General features: G+C 40.3%; 1 protein-coding gene across 13 annotated transcripts in view; it reads right to left on the bottom strand.

The window, feature by feature from the left end:
• The window catches only part of QKI (QKI, KH domain containing RNA binding), a 331,524-nt gene that overhangs the window by 100,653 nt on the left and 211,325 nt on the right, over window positions 1–19,546 (bottom strand). For 6 of the 13 annotated variants that reach the window (XM_073337872.1, XM_073337865.1, XM_073337864.1 and 3 more), the window contains exon 4: window positions 10,022–10,072. The exons of the other annotated variants lie outside the window; for them this stretch is intronic. In XM_073337872.1, coding sequence (XP_073193973.1) covers window positions 10,022–10,072 — 51 coding nt within the window. The remainder of the gene's footprint in view (window positions 1–10,021; window positions 10,073–19,546) is intronic. 13 annotated transcript variants of the gene reach the window in all.

The raw sequence follows: 19,546 nt of genomic DNA, 5'->3' as shown, positions 1-19,546 counted from the left end.
GAGATGTACTGCTGCTAGAGGGAGTATCCTAACAGCTTATGGCTTCATGCCCAGGTATACTGTAGACCTCCAGCCAGGAGGTGAGGGGTGCACGTATTACCAAGGACAGGTCATCCATCAAGGTGGAACAGAGTCTCCTTCCCATCTGGAAATGGTAGAAAGCATTACACGAAGCAGTGCCCACAAGTAATGTGAAATCCAGGAGAACTCTCAAGCTAAGTGCTTAATTGACCAACTGTGGATATAAACCTTCAACCAAAGGAGACTGGACCATGGCCACAATCTCTCAAAGTGCTTTCCTCTGCCAAGCAAAATAACCTCCATCTTGCTCACTTTCAACTAGCTGTCCCTCATCCATGAGCTGGGCACTCTTCATATAGCTTTGTGCTGACTGTTTTGGGCCTGTGTCTAGGTAATGGTTTTAAGCAATAGGTAAGTAGTAGATGTCTGGTGACCAATTTCCTTTGTCTGTTCTTCTGTTTTCTTGGATGGTGAACTGCAATCAGAAAGTAGCAGATTGCACAGAGGGATGCTCCAAGCAGAGCAAAGATTGCCCAGTTCACCAAATGCCACGGAAAGGACAGTTCTTAGTTTTCTTAATTTCAGTGAAGACCCTCAGAGCTTGATACATCTGACATACAGTACTCCGTCCATCTTCATATTTAACTCCTCATCTCTGTCTTTTTTCACAAAATGCTAAGCCAATCAACCAGCAATTCTGCTTAACATGCTTAGCTTTATATTTCAGTGGTTACACAAATGTGTAAATTCTTCAGTTTTTTTAAAACTCTGCCGACCAAAAAGGGGACACGTTTTCAGTTCAAGGAAAAAAAAAAAAGTAATGCTTTTTAAGCTCTTTCCAAGTTTACAAAACTGCCACAATTAAAAAGCAAGTAGAAGAACATTCGTAAAAAACAGTATGGATGCCAGAACAAAATGGCATGGGAAAATATCAGCAGACTTTCTGCACTTATGTAGAATGAGGCATTGGTTGTGATTCATACTTAAAGCTGAGTTCTATTTCACATTACGACAAAAGTTATGCTGTTTAATTAAATTGCTTTAATTAAACCGCTGTTGCATGTCCACATTACGCTCCTTGTGTCAGCAGAGTGCATTCACACTAGCACCTCTTGCACTGACACAGAGCAGTGTACTGTGGGTAGCTATCCCACAGCGCAACTGGCCACAGGATGCTTTGGGAAGGGTTTGCAATGCCTCATGGGTAGGGCCCTACCAAATTCAGTCATGAAAAACACATCATGGACTGTGAAATCTGGCCTTTTGTGTGCTTTTACCCTATACTATATTGATTCCACAGGGGAGACCGGCATTTCTCAAATGGGGGGTCCTGACCGAAAAGCGAGTTGCAGGGGGAATCACAAGGTTATTTTAGGGGGGGTTGCGGTATTGCCACCATTATTTCTGTACTGCCTTCAGAACTAGGCGGCCAGAGAACAGCGGCTGTTAGCCAAACACCCAGCTCTGAAGGCAGCGCCTCGCCAGCAGCAATGCAGAAGTAAGGGTAGCAATACCATACCATGCCACTCTTACTTCTATGCTGCTGCCTTCAGAACTGGATGGCTAGAGAGTGGCAGCTGCTGACTGAGCACCCAGCTCTGCAGGCAGCAGTGCAGAAGTAAGGGTGGCAAAACCATACCATGCCAGCCTTACTTCTGCACTGCTGCTGGTGCCAGCTTTGCCCTCAGAGCTGGCACCAGCCAACACCTGCCACTCTGCGGATGCCCAGCTCTGAAGGCAGCGTCACCATCAGCAGCAGTGCAGAAGTAAGGGTAGCAGTACCAGCAGCCGGTGTCAAGTGGAGTGCCCCAGGGGTCGGTCCTGGCGCCGGTTTTGTTCAATATCTTCATAAATGATCTGGAGGATGGTGTGGATTGCACTCTCAGCAAATTTGCGGATGATACTAAACTGGGAGGAGTGGTAGATACGCTGGAGGGAAGGGACAGGATTCAGAGGGACCCAGACAAATTGGAGGATTGGGCCAAAAGAAATCTGATGAGGTTCAATAAGGATAAGTGCAGGGTCCTGCACTTAGGATGGAAGAACCCAATGCACAGCTACAGACTAGGGACCAAATGGCTAGGCAGCAGTTCTGTGGAAAAGGACCTAGGGGTGACAGTGGACGAGAAGCTGGATATGAGTCAGCAGTGTGCCCTTGTTGCCAAGAAGGCCAATGGCATTTTGGGATGTATAAGTAGGGGCAAAGCGAACAGATCGAGGGACGTGATCGTCCCCCTCTATTCGACATTGGTGAGGCCTCATCTGGAGTACTGTGTCCAGTTTTGGGCCCCACACTACAAGAAGGATGTGGATAAATTGGAGAGAGTCCAGCGAAGGGCAACAAAAATGATTAGGGGACTGGAACACATGACTTATGAGGAGAGGCTGAGGGAACTGGGATTGTTTAGTCTGCAGAAGAGAAGAATGAGGGGGGATTTAATAGCTGCTTTCAACTACCTGAGAGGTGGTTCCACAGAGGATGGCTCTAGACCGTTCTCAGTGGTAGCAGATGGCAGAAGAAGGACTGATGGTCTCAAGTTGCAGTGGGGGAGATTTAGGTTGGATATTAGGAAAAACTTTTTCACTAAGAGGGTGGTGAAACACTGGAATGCGTTACCTAGGGAGGTGGTAGAATCTCCTTCCTTAGAGGTTTTTAAGGTCAGGCTTGACAAAGCCCTGGCTGGGATGATTTAATTGGGGATGGGTGCTGCTTTTGAGCAGGGGGTTGGACTAGATGACCTCCTGAGGTCCCTTCCAACCCTGATATTCTATGATTCTATACCACAACCCTCCCTACAATAACCTTGCGATTCCCCTCCCCCACAATTTATTTTTGGGTCAGGATCCCTACAATTACAACACCATGAAATTTCAGATTTAAATAGCTGAAATCATGAGGGCCCTACTCATGGAGCAGGTATAGCATCACACGATGCAGGTTTCTCAATCCCATTGTTCCAGCTGCTTTTCAACTGAAGTGTGTGTATGGGGCAGGCAGTGTGTGTGACACTGTGTGTGTGTAAAAAGAAAAGGAGTACTTGTGGCACCTTACAGACTAACCAATTTATTTGAGCGTAAGCTTTCGTGAGCTACAGCTCACTTCATCAGATGCATACTGTGGAAAGTTTAGAAGATCTTATTATGTACACACAAAGCATGAAACAATACCTCCTCCTACCCCACTCTCCTGCTGGTAATAGCTTATCTAAAGTGATCACTCTCCTTACAATGTGTATGATAATCAAGTTGGGCCATTTCCAGCACAAATCCAGGTTTTCTCACCCCCCCCCCCCCCCCGCCAATGGCCTCACCTCCCTCCCTGGCTCTGCGCAGTACAGCAGTGTTTCTCTTGTGCTCTCTCTCTCTCTCTCACACACACACACCCTTGCCTGCCTGCCTGTGTGTGCGCGCGCGTGTGTGTGTGTGGTGCAGGATTAATGATTTGCTCTCTGCTGCCAGAGTTGAGCGGCATGCTCAGCTCTCAGAAGTTCCTGGAGCTTTGAAAGGGGAGTGTGCATGCCTGTGTAGCAGGAATGCAGGGCAGCCGAGTTCAAAACAGTGAGCAGAGCAGTAATGGCGGGCATTGTGGGATACTGGGGGAGGTCAGTTATGGCGATATAATGAACGGCAGTGCCTACACACTGATGCTTTGTCACTTCAAGAGGCTTTTTGCAGCAAACTTATTGACGTGGTTTTATTTTATCAAAACAGAGCAGTTTTGTCACCAAAAGTGGCAGAGCCACTGCAACTCCACAGTTATGCTGCAAAGCGGCCTTTTTCGGCCAAAAGTCTATAGTGTAGACAAGGTCTAAAGCAAGGATTCAACATCTGTTTTGTTTGAAAAATACAGTGCATCTTCCTGAAATGTATGGCTTTTACTCCAACTACACAATTAATTTAAGAATTTACAAGTAAATGTTGGTCTATGAATTAAAAACTGGGTCCTTTTAGAAATTTGGCACCTGTCTCTTTTCTTTGTCCTGAGTGAATTTACAAACGGAACACAGACACTTCAAACTTTCCGTGCAGTTAAAACTGAAATCTCGTGAACAGGCTATGTTTGAAGACATTAAGTTGTAATTAAGCTACATTACTAACGGATGTTGTATCTGTTATTCCTACATAATCATAATAAACACACTCAGGTGAACACCTAGATAACACTTAAGTGGGCCTACTGTGACAGTGGTAACTCACCCAACCACCAGTTCCTCTATAGTTAATTTGCACACAGCAATTCTATTAGTTGTAATGGCTCAGTGACATGAGGGAACCACACCACTGAGGGAACACTGTCAAGAGTTGGCATAAGTAGATTAACGGGCCCAACTGTCACTGCTATTTAAAGGCAGTGTGGCTGTGCACTAGTTTAGGAACCAGTGTTTAAAAAGCTCCTGGTAGCAGTGCCACTGACTCACAGCAGGAGCCCTTAAAGCACAAACACAATGGAATGCAAGAGCTGGGCTCTTCTTGCCCCATTTCACATAGCCATGGTCTCAGTAACACAGCCCCCCCGCCAAAAAACAAACAAAAAACCAAAAAAAACTGACAAATTAAGGGCCAGAGTCACTAATACTCTTCAGCTGTTTTGTTCTACTCTGGTGACAAAGCAACTGTAAGCTCAGTTTAATTGGCTGGTGCTCTCTGGCAGCTTTCACTGTTTTCGGGTACCACTGAATCGCTCCTTAAAAATGAAACTCAATGCTACATATCTATACATTATTCGAACGATTGCATGGTATTGCAACTCTTTGGGCTCCTTGTTCAGTTGCTGCAGGTGAAATTTAAAATAAGAATTTAAAAAAAAAAAATCAAAGGAAATACTCAGAGGAAAAACTATGTTAAAATGGAGTTAAGGTTGAGACTACACTTAAGTTAAGACTCCCAAACAACTCTGGAATGATGTCATGAAGGGAAAATACATATTAAAAAAATGAAATGGATCTTTAATCTAATCTTGGACCAAAAACACTGAACTGCATAAGAACATAAGAATGGCTATACGGGGTCAGACCAAAGGTCCATCCATCTCAGTATCCTGTCTGCCGACAGTGGCCAATGCTAGATGCCCCAAAGGGAGTGAACCTAACAGGTAATGATCAAGTGATCTCTCTCCTGCAATCCATCTCCACCCCCTGACAAACAGAGGCTAGGGACACCATTCTTTACCCATCTTGGCTTTTTTAATGATTCCTAACATCCTGTTTGCTTTTTTTTGACTGCTGCTGCACACTGCGTGGGCGTCTTCAGAAAACTATCCACGACTCCAAGGTCTCTTTCCCGATTAGTCGTAGCTAAATTAGGCCCTATCATATTATACGTATAGTTGGGGTTATTTTTTTCCCATGTGCATTACTTTACATTTATCCACATTCAATTTCATTTGCCATTTTGTTGCCCAATCACTTAGTTTTGAGAGATCTTTTTGAAGCTCTTCACAGTCTGCTTTGGTCTTAACTATCTTGAGCAGTTTAGTATCACCTGCAAACTTTGCCACCTCACTGTTTACCCCTTTCTCCAGATCATTTATGAAAAAGTTGAATGGGATTGGTCCTAGGACTGACCCTTGGGGTCACTAGTTATCCCTCTCCATTCTGAAAATTTACCATTTATTCCTACCCTTTGTTCCCTGTCTTTTAACCAGTTTTCAATCCATGAAAGGATCTTCCCTCTTATCCCATGACAACTTAATTTACGTAAGAGCCTTTGGTGAGGGACCTTGTCAAGGCTTTCTGGAAATCTAAGTTAACTATGTCCATAATTATATGATTATTGCACGCTAATCATTACTACAGGAACAACTTAAGGTAGTCTAGGTGCCTAAACTGTGCATTTCTTATCTTGATATGTTTGAATTTTTAAGAATAAAACTTAACCCTGAATTTCCAGGTTTTCAGATAATGACAACATCCCTGTGATTTTTATACCTTTAAGCTAATGATATATACTCTCAATCCCTAACTCCATTTTAACAGTTTTTTTTTTTTTTGTTTGGAAATATATTTTCATCATTCCTTGCTAACTGGAAATTTAGGGCCCAATCCTGAGCTATTTATGTTAATGGGTGTTTTGCCATTGACTTTAATGGGAGCAGGATTGGAGCCTCAATTAGTATAGTAGTCAAACTAACACTGAAATGGAGTACTGTAGGGTTTTAAAATAATTTTACATTTTTTAGACCGTGAAATCAGACTGATTCTCCAGTGCTTGAAATACTGTATCACAGATTTTCTATTTGCCACTAGATTTACAGCCAAGCTATGACTGCATCTCTCTTAGCCAGTATCATATTTTTAAAAAAGATACATAAGATTACATACAGTCTTTCCCATGAATAAGTATTTAAAATCCATTATATTTTAAATTTCAATGGTTATTCTTTACAGTTCCCAGATACCACACAAACAACACTACAGTATAAAAATAGGTAGTGTGAAATCCCTTTTGAACATTTTGTTTAATTTCCAAGTCACGGGTTAGAAATGACTAGTATTTTGTTTAGGTCCCAGAGTACCCAATTACTGCAGTTTTGGCTACTGTCAATAATGGGATCTTAGCAAGCTTCATATAACCCTCATATATTATATGAATCTAAGTCAATAATCAACAGGGGGAAATTCAACTTAAGAATTGCTTTTAAGTCAAGTGTATATTAACGTGGTACTATCAAGGAAAATTCTATTTAAACATGCTTCCTGCAAGATCAGTTGCAGTTAGTAGCTCTACAGCTGTTGCTTACGAGACATTTTTATTCTTCCAAAGCTACCAACACAAAATGACACACTTATCCTTTAGACTAGTTAATATAAACTGATGTGCGGGGGTAAGGTCCACAGATATAAAATTCTCAAACTTACATTTTGTTGAGCGTTAATAAAAAAATTAACTCCTAAATAGCCAATCTGGCATTAAATTACATTCACCATAACACCGAGTAAAATGTATTTCATCACAAATCCAGTACATGTTTTCTGCATCTGGAAACCCAAGTCCAGAACAGGCAAATTAAATGAGTCTAAAGAGATTGAGCTTTTCAATCTATTAGCACAACAATATGCTGCCACATGAGAAATAACTTGGGTCCTAGATGAGGTAATTCCTCTTTCTGTGGGATCTTCACGTCAACCCTCTAGGACCACAGAAGGAGCAGCACTGACTAATACTGGAGGGCATAATGAACCAACTGTATTTGCTAGAAGGAATTTTGCCACAACATTCAGACAAAGCAAGGATGGAAAAACTACAAGGAAGAGGGGAGCAAATCAACAGTGATTCCTAGAAGGACAAAAAAACGAATACAATACATTTCTCAATAACTCATGTATTCTTGTACTCCTTTATTGGCAGAAACTTGCAGAGATTTGTAAGAACATTTTCACTGGTTCTACTCTTTCAGAATCTTGTAAAACTACTATGTTTTGTAAAAATGTCTACTGAAACTGATTCAGGAATCCATTCTGCTTTTAGATGAAAGTCAGTCAAAATTTCACATGGAGGTTACTATACTTAAATGTTGATGGACAAAGCACAACTTGAGCAAAGGCAGTGAGGTGGGGAGAAAAGTATTGGGAGTATGCCCTCATTTATACTCTATACATGCTTAATTCTTTTAATGAAATAGAAAAAAAATCACATTAATTCAACTGTTATACAACATAGTATGAAATTGCTTTCTGTGCACCGGATTGTGCTTGGCCCCTACACAGGTAATTAGGGGGCAGTGGGCTAACTAGAAACCTTTGTCCCTCCATTGTGCAGCCTGCATTAGCCACAAGCACAATTGAAGTCCCTGCACGCAGTAGAAAACAGGGATAGGTTCCTTCCTGCTCTGATGTGGGTGGTTAAGCTGAATGCCACAATGAACCACAGAAGCACACACTCTACCTTCCTGGCATGAAGGTGGAAGTTTGAGGCAGAGGATTCCCCAAAAAGATATGACTGCACTGCTCCTTAATACTGGGCTGTGCCTAAATGCCACGACCAAGCTTTATATTATACAGAGACAGAAAAAAAGTTACCTATTATCCAGCATAAACGTATTCTTCCATTCACAAAACACCACGATGAGTGCTAAAAAGTTTAGTGTCATTTTTCATTAGTATTCTATGTTGCACAGTATTTTGAAGACAAAGATTAATGCTTACTTTAAATGTTAGCCATTTTATTTTAATCTTTACATTGTACTGTTATGACCTCAGAATTCTACTGTATCTGTCAAAAATGGAAGTAATCACTGAAATAGGAACCAGAGCCAAAATAGAAACTTAAGAACATAAGAATGGCCATACTGGGTCAGATCAAAGGTCCATCAAGCCCAGTATCCTGTCCTCTGACAATGGCCAATGGCAGGTGCCCCAAAGGGAATGAACAGACAGGTTATCATCAGATGATCCATGCCCTGTCTCCCAATCCCAGCTTCTGGCAAAAAGAGGCTAGGTACACCATTCCTGCCCATCCTGGCTAATAGCCATTGACTGACCTATCTTCCATGAATCTATCTAGCTCCCTTCTGAACCCCATTATAGTATTGGCCTTCACAACACCCTCTGGCAAGAGGTTCCAGAGGTTGACAGTGCATTGCGTGAAAACATACTTTGTGTTTGTTTTAAACCTGCTACCTACTAATTTCATTTGGTAGCTCCTTGTTCTTGTATTATGAGAAGGAGTAAATAACATTTCCTTATTTACTTTCTCTGTACCACTCATGATTTTATATACCTCTATTATATCCCCCCTTAGTCACCTCTTTTCCAAGCTGAAAAGTCCCAGTCTTATTAATCTCTCCTCATACGGAAACCATTCTATACCCCTAATCATTTTTGTTGCCCTTTTCTGAACCTTTTCCAACTCCAATATATCTTTTTTGAGATGGGGCGACCACAGTTTTCACTATTTTCTCCATCATATCTCTAGCACTTTAATAATTCAAGAAACTAAAAACTAAGATGTAAATACTTAACCTTAAACCTAGATGGACATTAACTGACATCTGTAGGGCAAAGAGGTGAAGAAATTCTAGTTATTGGAAAATGAAGTCTCATTTATACATGTGCATCTTCGAACAAGAAAATTAAAAACAGTACACACACTAGTTCATTCCTGGTGGACACAAAGCCTTTATTACAACTAATATGAAATCTCAAAAGAATTGATTATACATGGAAACAGACTACAGGAATCACATCTAAAGAGACATGCACAAATTGACCCATGTAAACCATGCCAATCTAATTGAAGTAGAACATCAGCAACTACTCCATTTTGCCCAAGATTACTCCACGGTAGCAGCCAAAGGCTCAGCGTTTAGATTGTGGTACTGAGACAGAGAGCTGCTTCCCAACACTCTTCTGTGGGTGGCAAAAAGAGGACAAGAGCTCCCTCTTTTTCAGGGCCCAAGAATGCCTGCAGGAGACGTCTTACCCCAGTCACAGAAATGTCACCTCCTGAGGATTAACCATTGCTTGGGGACAGGAGGAACTGTTGAGTTTCCCTACATAGCAATGTAGGAATTGCTGCCACAGTCTTGAGAGGAAGGTTGGAGTGTGAAGGGGAAAGACAATTCTACTTACAGAAGTGTGTATTTTCAACTAACAAATCAAAGAATCTAAGAAGCAAAAACTTGAGATAGAAGCTCCAGCAGCTGGAGGTATGGAGCATAAATAACTGATTTTTAGGAGGAAATGAACCTGATAAAATTTCCATTTACTGATTTATATTTTGAAGATGGTCCCACAAGGAAAAGTTCTAGAAACTTTTTTTTAAATGCTTACATGGGCTATAACATCTAGTGGGGTTAAAAAGATTATCTGCAACATGTTTCACTAGTTTAATTGCTCACATAGACAAACAGTAAGCAAGAAAAGCGTAAATAAATCTAAAGATATATTCTTCATACTAAGTGTACACAGTGTTTGAGGTTTTTAAACTAGGCCTTCTTTAAGTTATATGTACCCCCCAAAAAATTATTGAAATGTTCACAAAAAAGTAAAAAATTACTTGCCTCTACCTCCAAAACTGCTGGATCAAGGTTGCTTCTGCTCTTAAAGGAGACCTGCAAAGGAAAAAAAACATTGGGCTTGTGCCCTACTTTGCTTCTTTAGAATGTTTAAAAGAGGCGTGAAGGTTTAGTTAAGGTGATTTTTTCTGCTTATTTACACTCAAGATTCAGGTCCTGTCTAGTCAGGAAGACACCATGATGAACGGAGAACTAATTACAAGACAACATCACAAGAGCCGAGAGGGAAAACTTAGCGATTGAGAGGGAAAGAGACTGTTACATAGTTTAATATTCTGTTTTCTTAACATATTTCACTTCAATGTCTAATTACAATTTGGAAAAAGGATGTTGAGTTAAAGTTCCAATATTCCCATGCCTTCAATTGAGTTGAGAGAGCTAACATTATGCATCTTCCGAAACATGCTGTAAGTCCTCTAGAAAAACCAGGGGAAACCAGTAAGAACATTTCTGATATTTCTAAAGTAAAAAGCAAGCAGAAAATAAATATTTAAATCCACTTTCAGTCCCTCTTTATACATAAAGCAACAAGAAAGAGTACAAGCCCAATTTTAAAATATCCTTTGCAGGTCACCTTCAATCAAAACATAATGGGAGACAAAGGAAGGAACATGACATGGTTAACTAAAGGCACCCAAACTGTGTATTCTCACTGTTCACTAACCTTTCTTTGAAAAAAAGAGAAGTTGGCATACATGTACTGGTGGTAACAAGAAACAAACTTCTTGATCAGTTTCCCCGAAATATTGCAAAAAAATTTCATTTCTGGTCTCTAAGAGCAAGCTGCCAATTTTTGAACTAAAATGGAAATTCAAGCCAAAGTTATAGAATGGTGGTAAAAGTAGGGGTTGTAACAGGACAGCTGCAACATTAATTATGGATTATTGAGGCACCAGAAATAACTCCATTAGAAACACTGATCATATACCCCTGCATAAGAAGTATAACGCTGAAGTATCAGTGTTCTTCAAACAGATGCTCCTAAAGTGTGTCTTAGAAGATCTGACTCTTAGTAGCAAAACAATTAAGTGACTGTCTTAACTGCACATTACAAATTTTAGTTATCCTGAAAACAAGTTTATTACAACGTGACAGAGAAATTTAGTAAAAGAATCCCTTAGAAAAATGCTTTAAGGAAAGAAAGTCCTTTGTACTGCTTCCATACACCCCTAAAGTATATAAATTACACTTACATTAATAAAAATAGAGAGCGAAAGCATGAAATGTAATTACTCCTAGGAAAATCAAGGAAAACAAAAACAAAAAAGTACAATGAGCAGGGAGAATGAAAAGGAATTTTAAGGAAACAAATCTGATTTTATTTTATTCCATCTTTACTTCATTGCAACTAACTTCTACAATAGAAGGAAATAAAACCAAACTAAGAAACTGAATGTTTATTCAGAACAGTTTAATTTCTAGTTAAATTCTGAAAAGTGCAATGTTCTAAACTAATATAAAGCCATTTTGTCTCAAAAAGCTAGGGCTGAAAAACACTTGTGAAAATTATACAACTTGTTTTCCCCTCTCTTTGGGGAAATGGTACATTGATCCTGGAACAGTTCTAGAACAGAGAGGTTTGCTCTTTCTGGTTTATCCAGGTGGTCATATAATGGCATCTGAGAAGCTCTCAAGTACTCAAAAATAGAAAAAAAAAATCCCTTTTGTCCTTCCCAGCCTGAAGGAAAATTTACTCGATTAGTTTACACGGATTATGGGAGTGGGTGATTATTACTTTGTTTGAGAGAGTGGTTGAGTGCCATTGTGTGTCTATGTACGAGTGAAAAATGTATTGTGGCAAAGCTAAGCCGAATAAAAGAGCTTTGCATTTGAATCTGAAAGTGATGACATCCAAGGGTCATTTTAGTTAGAGTTGTACTACCAAATACAGGCACGTAGGTAAGTATGTGGTGTTTATGTGACCATCGCTTATTAGCCCCTACTCTACTTGCGCTACACTGATGACATCTTCATCATCTGGACCCATGGAAAAGAAGCCCTTGAGGAATTCCACCATGATTTCAACAATTTCCATCCCACCATCAACCTCAGCCGAGACCAATCCACACAAGTGGTCCATTTCCTGGACACTACTGTGCTAATAAGCGATGGTCACATAAACACCATCCTATACCGGAAACCTACTGACCGCTATATTTACCTACATGCCTCCAGATTCCATCCAGGACACACCACACGATCCATTGTATACAGCAAACTCTAAGATACAACCGCATTTGCTGCAAACACCTACAAGATCTCTATCAAGCATTCTTAAAACTATAATACCCACCTGATGAAGTGAAAAAAACAGATTGACAGAGCCAGAAGAGTACCCAGAAGTCACCTACTACAGGACAGGCCCAACAAAGAAAACAACAGAATGCCACTAGCTGTCACCTTCAGCCCCCAACTAAAACCTCTCCAGTGCATCTAAGATTTACAACCTATCCTGAAAAATGATCCCTCACTCTCACAGATCTTGGGAGACAGACCGGTCCTCCCTTACAGACAGCCCCCCAACCTCAAGCAAATACTCTCCAGCAACCACACACCGCACAACAAAAACACTAACCCAGGCACCTATCCTTCCAACAAAGGCCAATGCCAACTCTGTCCACATATTTATTCATGTGACACCATCAGAGGACCTAATCACATTAGGTCCTCTGACATAAGAGGCTCGTTCATTTGCACATCTACCATTGTGATATATGCTATCATGTGCCAGCAATGCCCCTCTGCCATGTACATTGGCCAAACTGGACAGTCTCTATGCAAAACAATAAATGGACACAAATCAGACATCAGGAATCATAACATTCCAAAACCAGGAGGAGAACACTTCAACCTCTTTGGCCACTCAGTAAAAGACTTAAGGGTGGCAATTTTACAATAGAAAAGCTTCAAAAACAGACTCCAAGAAACTGCTGAGCTTGAATTAATATGCAAACTAGATACCATTAATTTGGGTTTGAATAGAGACTGGGAGTGGCTGGGTCATTACACATTGAATTTATTTCCCCATGTTAAGTATCCTCACACCTTCTCGTCAACTTCTAAATGGGCCATCTTGATCATCGCTATAAAACTGTTTTTCTCTGCTGATAATAGCTCATCTTAATTAGCCTCTTACCGTTTGTATGGTAACTTCCACCTTCTCTGTATGTGTGTGTATATATATCTTCTTGCTATATGTTCCATTCTATGTATCCGATGAAGTGGGCTGTAGCCCACAAAAGCTTATGCTCTAATGAATGTTAGTCTCTAAGGTGCCACAAGTACTCCTATCATTACTAGTAACACTTAAGATTACTATAACTGAAATAGATTACAGCAGAGAAAAAAAAAATCTCACTGTTGTTCCAGTGTCTTTACTTTGTGTTTTTGATACCACTTACTGTACAGTCATTTTCCCGTTTGTTCAAATATTTCACACATTGAAGGGGAGAAAAACATTTTAAAAATATGAAAAAGTGATTGTGAACCCCAAAGTTAGCAATGGGACTCAGACAGGTGTAGTAGATGAATCTACTTTTAAGTCTTTGAGACTGACTGATTTCAAAGTTAACAGAGTTTTTAAGACAAAGTTTGTTATTACACAACTGTATAAATTAAGCAAGTGGTTGTGAATACCTTGATATTTGCCAAATATGAAGATCAGCAAATTACTTGTTTTCTTTTAAGTCCTATGTACTTATTTATACGAACCCAACACTACAATACTTGTATGCTTCACATACATTAATTTAGCCACCCCACCCCACTGCAGCAGGGAAGTGTTATCTCATTTTACAAATAGGAAACTGAGGCAGAAAGACTGACCATAAAGCAGTGACATAGGAATTCTGTGCCATAGCTTGGAACTGAACCAAGACATCCTGAATTCCAGTTCACTGTCATAACAGAACGTATTTCCTTCTATTAACACATAATTTATTTTAAAAATTACTTTTTTAAATGAGAGAACATCTTTCAAAGTCAGGCACTCCAGAAGAGATTTGCTACAACAGCACACACAACTATTAGACCATATACTGAACGTTCTCTCTCTAAAACCATCTGGTCTCTTAAGAAGAGACATCATTAGTAAGGAATACACTTAAAACTGTTAATCCTACAGAGTACCTAAATCACAGAATACAGCATTAACTGTATTGTACATCAGCTCTGTGAGAAAACAGTCAGTCAAAAAAAAACTCCCTAGAGATGTATTCGAACTACATAACAATGATGCTGACAAGTAAATGAACAGTATAAAAAGCTTCCTGCCACTTTGCTGCTCTCACCATTTCTTACATATGAAGCTGGTATAAGGTTTAAAGTGAAGAATACCTTAACAGAATCCCTATGCCAAACTGCCCATACTGAATATCTGAAACTCAGACTGAATTTTATAAAGCTTTCCCATTGGATGATCAACGCTTCTTAACATTTAAGAAGTCACAGGATTATAAATTATTTTCCATGAGAAAGTAACTACAGCTATTGTGCTAATCCATTTAAGTATCTGATATTGGTAACATTGGTGCTTAGCTACTGGAACATTCAGGAATACACAATATTCAGGAAAAAGCTTTCAGAGTAAGCTAAATTCTCTGCAAGGTGTACATACTGTAGGAATACTACTTACCTGTAATTTTTTATTTTATTTTTTTTTAAGATAGGAGTTAAAATATATCCCAGCCTTGTGTTCCTACTCAGGCATATGATCAAATCTGGAAGGAACAGTAGCAAAATCTGACTCACTAAATTGTCTTAGCAGATGAACGCAGCCTCATGCATCTACATTGTTTTGATCAAATTTTTAAAAGGGCTTAGTAAATAAATATTCCTCAGCTTTGGGGGAGGGGGAGGACAGGAACATAAATCTACTTTAGTCACTATGTACAGAGACGAATCGGGCACACAGTTTGTCTTCTCCAAATACAAGAGTTACAAGAGATCCGACAATGAGAAATTAATCATGCAGGTGTGTCCCTGGAAGAACAAAGCACGCAAATACTGAAGACTTGTCTTCTGGAAGAAAAAAAAGATACCCTAGACAGTGAACAAGAACATTTAAATAAAAATGTTTAAAAAGTAGGATTATCTCAATCAAGTAAACATACACTGTACAACTTGAGAGGAGACCAAAAGGAAATAAATGAGTTGAGTCATTGGACCATTACAATTCTCTTTTTAAAAACATGTCACTGATAAACCAAAACTGGATTAATGTCATGACACAAAATGTGTATACAGTAATACACATTTGTTTCAAAAATATAAATAGAAAACAATACAGTAGATCTGTAAATCTGCTGGATGGGAAGTGATGGAAGCCTTGCTACCATTGCTGGCATTACTCTACCTAAATGAACCCTGAAGGTGAACAGGACCTTTAAGCGTCAATGATGCTAAAAAAATCACAATGAAAAATGCAGTCAGATGTATTTTTAGATGCAGTTTGATGGAAGATAGGCCAGATGAAATTTATTTGCTGATGTAAACCTATTTGCTGGATTAACTGTTTGTTTCCCTTCCAGACAGTCTATTTTACATCCAGATTTTTGGAGGGTATCTCTAAAATGGTGATGAGGGTATGAGAAATATATTAGCAGAGTAATTAATCACAATGTCACTGTAAAACCATCTTTGGGAAAAAATTTCAGATGCAAACATGCACCACAACTTTTTGTAACTATGGAGTGTGGATGAACCACCAAAATGTGAAACTCACTTATACGACAAAGGACAAACTGAAAGCACTACCACCTGAAAAAATAAAGGAGATCTAAAATTTTACCTAACAAATCTCCTGACTTTAATATTTTAAAATGCAGTAATCCCGACAAGATGACCTTGGAGTGGAGTGCCCCAAGGATCGGACCTCGGGCCGGTTTTGTTCAATATCTTCATAAATGATCTGGAGATGGTGTGGATTGCACCCTCAGCAAGTTTGCAGACGACACTAAACTGAGAGGAGAGGTAGATATGCTGGAGGATAGTGATAGGATACAGAGGGCCCTAGACAAATTAGAGGATTGGGTCAAAAGAAATCTGATGAGGTTCAACAAGGACAAGTGTAGAGTCCTGCACTTAGGACGGAAGAATCCCATGCAGTGCTACAGACTAGGGACCGAAAGACTCGGCAGCAGTTCTGCAGAAAAGGACCGAGGGGTGACAGTGGACGAGAAGCTGGATATGAGCCAGCAGTGTGCCCTTGTTGCCAAGAAGGCCAATGGCATTTTGGGATGTATATGTAGGGGCATTGCCAGCAGATCGAGGGACGTGATCGCTCCCCTCTATTCGACATTGGTGAGGACTCATCTGGAGTACTGTGTCCAGTTTTGGGCCCCACACTACAAGAACGATGTGGAAAAATTGGAAAACATCTAGCGGAGGGCAACAAAAATTATTAGGGGACTGGAACACATGACTTATGAGGAGAGGCTGAGGGAACTGGGATTGTTTAGTCTGCAGAAGAGAAGAACAAGGGGGGATTTGATAGCTGCTTTCAACTACCTGAAAAGGGGTTCCAAAGAAGATGGATCTAGACTGTTCTCAGTGGTAGCTGATGACAGAACAAGGAGTAATGGTCTCAAGTTGCAGTGGGGGAGGTTTAGGTTGGATATTAGGAAAAACTTTTTCACTAGGAGGGTGGTAAAACACTGGAATGCGTTACCTAGGGAGGTGGTGGAATCTCCTTCCTTAGATATTTTTAAGGTCAGGCTTGACAAAGCCCTGGCTGGGATGATTTAGATGGGGATTGGTCCTGCTTTGAGCAGGGGGTTGGACTAGATGACCTCCTGAGGTCCCTTCCAACCCTGATATTCTATGATTCTATGACCTGCAAAGGAAAATAATTGTTGGAATCCTATTTTGCCTCTATTATGCTTAAAGAAAGTATAAATATACCTTCCCCACCACAAGAGTCATTTTCTACTTACTTTTACATGATAAATATGAAGTCTTGTCTTTTGCTTATTTTTATATTATAAAGTTGTCCATGTCCTCCTGGAAGTCTCTATAGACTAGAGGACAGAACAACAGTATTGGGACAGTATCACAAGAGATTAGATACTGATGTATGAGCAATTTTTAGATGTTAAACTAAAAACGACAGAATGTTTTAAACAACTATTTAACTCAACCCCCTACCAAAACTCCAAGGAAAAACCGTATTTTATAGTTTCCAAACACATCTCTGACTGACAAATGAGAAAAGTTCTTGCTCCAATTCTCTAAGTCTCCAAGTATGCCAACATATAAACACGGATAATAAAATTTTACAATCCTGATATTTAAGGAAAAAGAATACTTTAAAGTTTTCTACAGCCCCGCTCCACACCCAAGGGGGGAAGGGGGGTGTCTGTCTCAGGGCTGGGGAAGGGGCATGGGAGAGGGTTCAGAGTGCTGACTCTGGGAGGGAGTTTTGGAGCAGGAGGGGACTCAGTTTTGGGGACTGGAGTGCGGGAGGGGGTGTGAGCTCCGGGCGGGGCTTAGCTGAGGCAGCTCCCTGGAAGTGGCGACATCTCCCTCTGGGTCCAGCCAATGGGAGGTGCAGAACTGGTGCTCATGTTGGGGGCGACACGCAGAACCCTTCTGGCCATCCCTGTGCCTAGGACCCAGAGGGAGCTGTCGCCACTTCCGGGGAGCCGGGCAGGGAGCCTGCCAGCCCTGCGCCAGCCAGATTCCTGGCAAGCAACCCTACAATATTGGGACAAATAGCGTCCCAATCATATATCGGTCAGGACGCTGGACAAAGAGTTAAATATCAGGACGTCTCGTCACCCTAACTGCTGGATACAGTACAACTGTTCTATTGAACAGACCCATAGTCAATTGTGAAACACGTTCCACAGGCCCCAACAATACAACACACACTGTTCAGAATGCTAAGTATTTGTACCATTGATCTAATACAGACAAGATTTGAGCATAATCGTCCACAAAAATCAGACGCATTAGCTGTGATGGTGTGATGGGTACACGGCAGACTGAAAACCTCTGCCACTAAAGCAAGTTTCAGGGCACACTTTCATGACATACTTTCTGGAGGATTCTTCCTTTATTTGAGAATAGAACATTACAAGAGGTGTACATCAGGAGTGATGCTCCTAGTGATGCACATCTTCAGCTCTGATCGTGAAAAGATGTGCTGGGTTTTCCACTAAGTTGTGTGGAAATCTTTTAAACAGGACAATTTACAGAAGTTAGTCTCAAAGATGGACTATTTCAAGGAGGAGGCCAAACTTCAGTTTCTAGGTACATTTTACATTCTAAAGTGTTTCGTCTGTTAGAGTTGAAAGAAATTTAAGATCACATCTCTTTAAAATTTCCCCAGAGTTATTTTTTTCAGGCTTTTACATCATCAGATTTTAAAAGTGAAACCTACAATTTCACACCAAGCTTTCAGACAATTTAAAAACCAAATTCAGGGCAACTTTGGGGAATGGTGTAGATGTTTAAAAAAAAATCAGAAAATTATTTGGCTTGCTCACCTTAACTGGTATTTTTCAACTTGAAGATCAAAATAATATTGGATCTCAGTGGAAAATTTATATTCTGAGAAGCTGCATCCCTTACGCTGCCACCCATCTAGATTCCCAGCTCTGCTCCCCCAGTTCATCCCGACTCAACAGTCCTCTTGCCCTGTCTGCTTCCCAACTACTGTTCATGCCAGAAATGATAGCAATTTGCCCAAGAAACAATTTCCAGCTCCACTGGGGAGGCAACCTCCTAAGGATCACCACAAAGTGAAGCCCATCTCAAAGAAGCCTTACAAGACTAGATAGGAATCCATGCAGCAAACTGTAGCACATATTCAAGAGTGGTGGGAAAATCTACAGGGGTGGTTAAGACCACCAGGGAAGGCAGAGGTTTCATACATGCTCAGGGCTGAGGAGGTCTTCTGGTGACGGAGACGGACACTCAAAGAAAAGGAGGAATATTTTTCCAATCTTAAGCTTAACATGCTTAAAATTGGGAATACTTTCAACACAGAGGAAAGACTTCCTTTCCACTATATCCCACACAACTACAATTTCCCACAATTCCATCTCCCTTCACAGCTTCCCTAAATACTGATGTTCAAAAAGTCTATAGCAGAGAAGCTCTGCTGCAGTGACGAACCTCATTATGGTGACTCGACACTGGTTTGAACAGGACTGCTCTCTTCCAGACATCACATACCAAGGCTACTTAAGCTTTCGCTGATAATTAAGAGGGATTTTCACTCATCATATAAGAAAACCCACAACGCACACCTCAAAAATCCTATTCAAATGCACAATCTTAACTCCAAGCTAAGAAAAGTTTAGGAAGAAATTAACAATTATACAGTAAAAAAAATAAGTCAAGTATTAGTCAAGTGTCTGCAGATAACAAAAATCAGTTATATGAAATCATGTATTCGACTTAAATTGAGGCATATACAATATTAGTAAACTTACAAAATGAAATAATGCATTCATCTAGGACAACCCACATTCGAGACACAGATGAATCAACTTCATGTGAAGCTAA

This window comes from Lepidochelys kempii, chromosome 3, assembly GCF_965140265.1.
Source record: "Lepidochelys kempii isolate rLepKem1 chromosome 3, rLepKem1.hap2, whole genome shotgun sequence".
Taxonomy (NCBI): Eukaryota; Metazoa; Chordata; order Testudines; family Cheloniidae; genus Lepidochelys; species Lepidochelys kempii.
The sequence above is the reverse complement of the archived record's forward strand: the minus strand, read 5'-3'. Positions and strand labels throughout refer to the sequence as shown.